Raw genomic sequence first — 4,899 nt, 5'->3', positions numbered from 1 at the left:
CCACCCACCTCCCCATCCATCCATCCATCCATCCATCCACCCACCAACCCACTTCTCCACCCATCCATCCATCCACCAACCCACTTCTCCACCCATCCATCCTTCTGTCCATCCACCCATCCACCCACCTCTCCATCCATCCATCCATCCATCCATCCATCCATCCATCCACCCACCCATCTCCCCGCCATCCATCCTTCTCTCCATCCATCTATCCATCCATCCTTCCATCTCTCCATCCATCCATCCACCCACCCACCTCCTCACCCATCCACTTTTCTGTCCATCCATCCATCCATCCATCCCTCCCCATCGATCCATCCATCCATCCATCCATTTCCCTACCCATTCATCCTTCTGTCCATCCACCCATCCATCCATCTACCTCTCCATCCATCCATCCATCCATCCATCCATCTCCCCACCCAGTCATCCTTCTCTCTATCATCCATGCATCCATCCATCCATCCATCTCATCCATCTGTCCATCTCTCCATCCATCTATCCATCTATCTCTCCATCCATCCATCCATCCATCCATCCACCCACCCACCCACGCACCTCCCCACCATCCATCCTCTCCATCCATCCATCCATCCATCCATCCATCCATCCACCCACCTCCCCACCCATCCATCCTTCTGTCCATCCATCCACCCATCCATCCATTCCTCCCCATCCATCCATCCATCCATCTCCCTTCCCATTCATCCTTCTGTCCATCCATCCATCCACCTATCCATCCATCCACCTCCCCATCCATCCATCCACCTATCCATCCATCCACCTCCCCATCCATCTATCCATCTATCCATCCATCCATCTCCCCATCTACCCATCCACTTTCCATCCATCCATCTCCCTACGCAGTCATCCTTCTCTCCATCATCCATGCATTCATCCATCTATCTCATCCATCCATCCATCTCTCCATCCATCCATCCACCTCTCCTTCCATCTATCCACCTCCTCACCTCTCCACCCATCCATCCTTCTGTCCATCCACCCATCCACCCATCCATCCATTCATCCCTCCCTCCCCATCCATCCATCCATCCATCCATCTCCCTACCCATTCATCCTTCTGTCCATCTCCCCATCCACCTATCCATCCACCCACCTCCCCATCCATCCATCTATTCATCCATCCATCTCCCCATCCACCCATCCACCTCTCTATCCATCCATCAATCCATCCATCTCCCTACCCAGTCATCCTTCTCTCCATCATCCGTGCGTTCATCCATTCATCTTATCCATCCATCCCTCCATCCATCCATCCATCCACCTCCCCATCCATCCATCCACCCATCCACCCACCTCCCCACCATCCATCCATCCATCCATCCACCCATCCATCCTTCCACCTCCCCATCCATCCACCCATCCACCCATCCATCCATCCATCCATCCATCCATCCATCCATCCATCCATCTCCCCCCTCATCCATCTCCCCACCCATCCTTCTGTCCATCCACCTCCCCATCCATCCATCCTTCCATCTCCCCATCCATCCATCCATCCATCTATCCACACACCCACCCACTTTCCTACCCATCCATCCTTCTTTCCATCCACCCATCCACCTCCCCATCCATCCATCCATCCATCCATCCATCTCCCCCCTCATCCATCTCCCCACCCATCCTCTGTCCATCCACCTCCCCATCCATCCATCCATCCATCCATCCATCCATCCATCCATCTTCCCAAGACAAGAAACCATAAATCTGAGACCCTAGAGAAGGGGCACTGATAGGAGACCTCCAGCCAGGGGGCTGCAGCCAAAGATGTTGCAGGCATCTCTATGTGCACAGTGGGGGCGTCATGCTCACCCCAGCACAGAGCACAGCCCGAAGGCTCAGTGAAGTCTGCTGGAGGCTACAGTGGGCCTCCATCACAGCCCTGGGAGGTGAGGGTGGAGACCTAGTAGCCTGGGGGAGACAAGACCCCCTTGTGGCAGCTGCACAATTGGTGTAAGCAGATCCACAATAAAGGCCAGGGACGCTCAGGTGCCACTGTGCCTGTGCTGCATCCGGCTGAGAGGCCCCTTTAATGATAGAGACCTGCAGCCTCCAAGTGGGGCCCAGAGAGCCCGCAGGGAGCAGGGCTACCAGGCCCCAGGCAGGAGCAGTCCAGTGGTCTGGCCCACACTCACAGGGAGGAGTCCTCAGACAAAGGAGGGGTCCCATAGTGCCCTCTTCGAGGGAAAGTGCTCCCCGGGGGCATGGATGGGACGCCAGGTTCAGACAGCCCCTCTCTGCCCATCCTCCCCCTTCTCTGCCCCTGTGGCTTTTCCTTGGGTTCCTGGGAGCTCTGCTGTTCAGCCTCTTATCTCCCCAGCTGGGTGGGGCGGCCCTCACTTGCCTTGGAATCTCTGGGTCTGCCTTGTCCCTGGCCTCCCCCTGCACTCTGCCTGTGTGGTCCCAACCCCCAGGCCTGTCGGGGGGATCCAGTCCCAGGCTTTGTTGGTTTCCAGGCTCTGTCCCCGAATATCCTGCCCCAGCATCCTCTCGGGCCCTGCCTTCCCCTCACACCCCGTCTCCTCTGCAGGCATTGGCACGGTGCCCGTGGGCCGGGTGGAGACAGGCATCCTGCGGCCCGGCATGGTGGTGACCTTTGCACCGGTGAACATCACCACTGAGGTGAAGTCAGTGGAGATGCACCACGAGGCTCTGAGCGAAGCTCTGCCCGGCGACAACGTTGGCTTCAACGTGAAGAACGTGTCGGTGAAGGACATCCGGCGGGGCAACGTGTGTGGGGACAGCAAGTCTGACCCGCCGCAGGAGGCCGCTCAGTTCACCTCCCAGGTTGGGGGCCGCACTGGGTCCAGGGGGCTGGCGCCTGCTGGGCAGCAGCAGGACTGTCCTGGGTGAGGCTGCTGTTGGCAGGTCACCTGGTGTGGGGAGAAAACAGACCCTCAGGCCGGGCGCGGTGGCTGATGCCTGTAATCCCAGCACTTTGGGAGGCTGAGGTGGGTGGATCATGAGGTCAAGAGATCAAGACCATCCTGGTCAACATGGTGAAACACCATCACTACTAAAAATACAAAAATTAGCCGGGTGTGGTGGCACGTGCCTGTAGTCCCAGCTCTCAGGAAGCTGAGGCAGGAGAATTGCTTGAACCCGGGAGGTGGAGGTTACAGTGAGCCGAGATTGCACCACTGTACTCCAGACTGGGCGAGAGAGCGAGACTCCGTCTCAAAAGAAAAAAAAGAAAAGGAAAGAAAAAGGACCCCCATTCCACCGAGGGGCCCACCGAGCATTTAGTGGGGGGATAAATCCGTTCTGGGAGGGGTGCAGGTCCTATGGCTCCCCAGCCTCTGTGCAATCCCGGGTCTGCTGTCCATGCCACACCGCTGGGCTGCCCAGCCTTTAAGGTCCTACATTCGTCCTGGAAAAACACTTTTGTTAACTTACTGCCTGAGACATCTCTGTCATACTTTTATTCTCTACAGTTTTCATTGCCCCCTCTTTGCTGCCCTCTTCATATTATTATCGTCATTATTTTTTTGAGATGGAGTCTCGCTCTGTTGCCCAGGCTGGAGTGCAGTGGCATGATCTTGGCTCACTGCAAGCTCCGCCTCCCGGGTTCAAGTGATTCTCCTGCCTCAGCCTCCCCAGTAGGTAGGATTACAGGAATGCGCCACCACACCCGGCTAATTTTTGTACTATTAGTAGAGACAGAGTTTCGCCATGTTGGCCAGGCTGGTCTTGAACTCCTGACCTCAAGTGATCTGCTCACCTCGGCCTCCCAAAGTGCTGGGATTACAGTAGGCGTGAACCCCTGTGCCCGGTCTCGTCATATGATTTTTAGAAGTGGCTTTATTGAGATACAACTGAAATACAGGAATTGAGGTCCAGTTTTGTCACCCCCCTGCCTTAGTTCCAGCTGGGGTTGGCCGTGTAGGTGCTGCCCCTGCCCCTTCGAAACAATGGATCTCAGTTGTTTATCTTCTGCTTAATGAGGATGTTGAGGTTCAGGTCTGGGGGCTGGGTCCTCCAGTCAGCACTCGGGGCTGAGGAACCCATAGAGGGGGGCCCCATGACTGGGCCTCCCAGCCGTGCTCTGGCTCCCTCCTGGTGCCCACCGTGGATGTGCCTTACGGCCGCCTGTGGCTCCGCTCCCAGGTCATCATCCTGAACCACCCGGGGCAGATCAGCGCCGGCTACTCCCCGGTCATCGACTGCCACACGGCCCACATCGCCTGCAAGTTTGCGGAGCTGAAGGAGAAGATTGACCGGCGCTCTGGCAAGAAGCTGGAGGACAACCCCAAGTCCCTGAAGTCTGGAGACGCGGCCATTGTGGAGATGGTGCCGGGAAAGCCCATGTGTGTGGAGAGCTTCTCCCAGTACCCGCCTCTCGGTGAGCCGGGGTGGTCCGGGAAGGTGCAGCCCCCAGGCGGTGGCTGACCCAGGCTGAGGGCCGAGGACTGCGGGGATGGGGCGCTGGGTGACAGCAGTGGGCCCCTGTCCTGCGGAGTTTGGCCCAGAGCATGGCAGGAGACCCACGGCCTCCGTGTCACTGAGTGCAGGTGACCCTACCTGGAGGACCTGGGGTGGGCCCTGTGTGCAGACGAGGCCCCAGAAGTGAGGAAGGCCCGGCGAGTGAGGAAGGCCCACAGTCATCCGTGGCCGCCCCGCAGGCCATGGAGCAGCCACCCAGGCAGGGCTCTGGCGAGGCCGGCCGTCCTCACAAGGGCGCGCTCTGCGCTACGGGTGTTCCGAGGACGTTCCGACCCGGCTTGGTTCTGTGGCTGCGCCCCCGCCCGGCGAGAGCCCTTGGGGGGGCGGTGGGACGAGTCCTGCCCCTTCGAAACAATGGATCTCAGTTGTTTATCTTCTGCTTAATGAGGATGTTGAGGTTCAGGTCTGGGGGCTGGGTCCTCCAGTCAGCAC

At 58.1% G+C, this 4,899-nt stretch overlaps 1 protein-coding gene across 1 annotated transcript in view; it reads left to right on the top strand.

The window, feature by feature from the left end:
* Nucleotides 1–4,899, top strand: part of EEF1A2 (eukaryotic translation elongation factor 1 alpha 2) — a 26,376-nt gene that overhangs the window by 8,326 nt on the left and 13,151 nt on the right. Inside the window, exons 7-8 of the mRNA XM_011992435.1 lie at nt 2,555–2,811; nt 4,132–4,389. Coding sequence (XP_011847825.1) covers nt 2,555–2,811; nt 4,132–4,389 — 515 coding nt within the window. The remainder of the gene's footprint in view (nt 1–2,554; nt 2,812–4,131; nt 4,390–4,899) is intronic.

The sequence above is a fragment of the Mandrillus leucophaeus genome, unplaced genomic scaffold, assembly GCF_000951045.1.
Source record: "Mandrillus leucophaeus isolate KB7577 unplaced genomic scaffold, Mleu.le_1.0 Scaffold41, whole genome shotgun sequence".
Classification (NCBI taxonomy): Eukaryota; Metazoa; Chordata; class Mammalia; order Primates; family Cercopithecidae; genus Mandrillus; species Mandrillus leucophaeus.
This window is presented reverse-complemented; position numbering and strand designations above follow the sequence as displayed.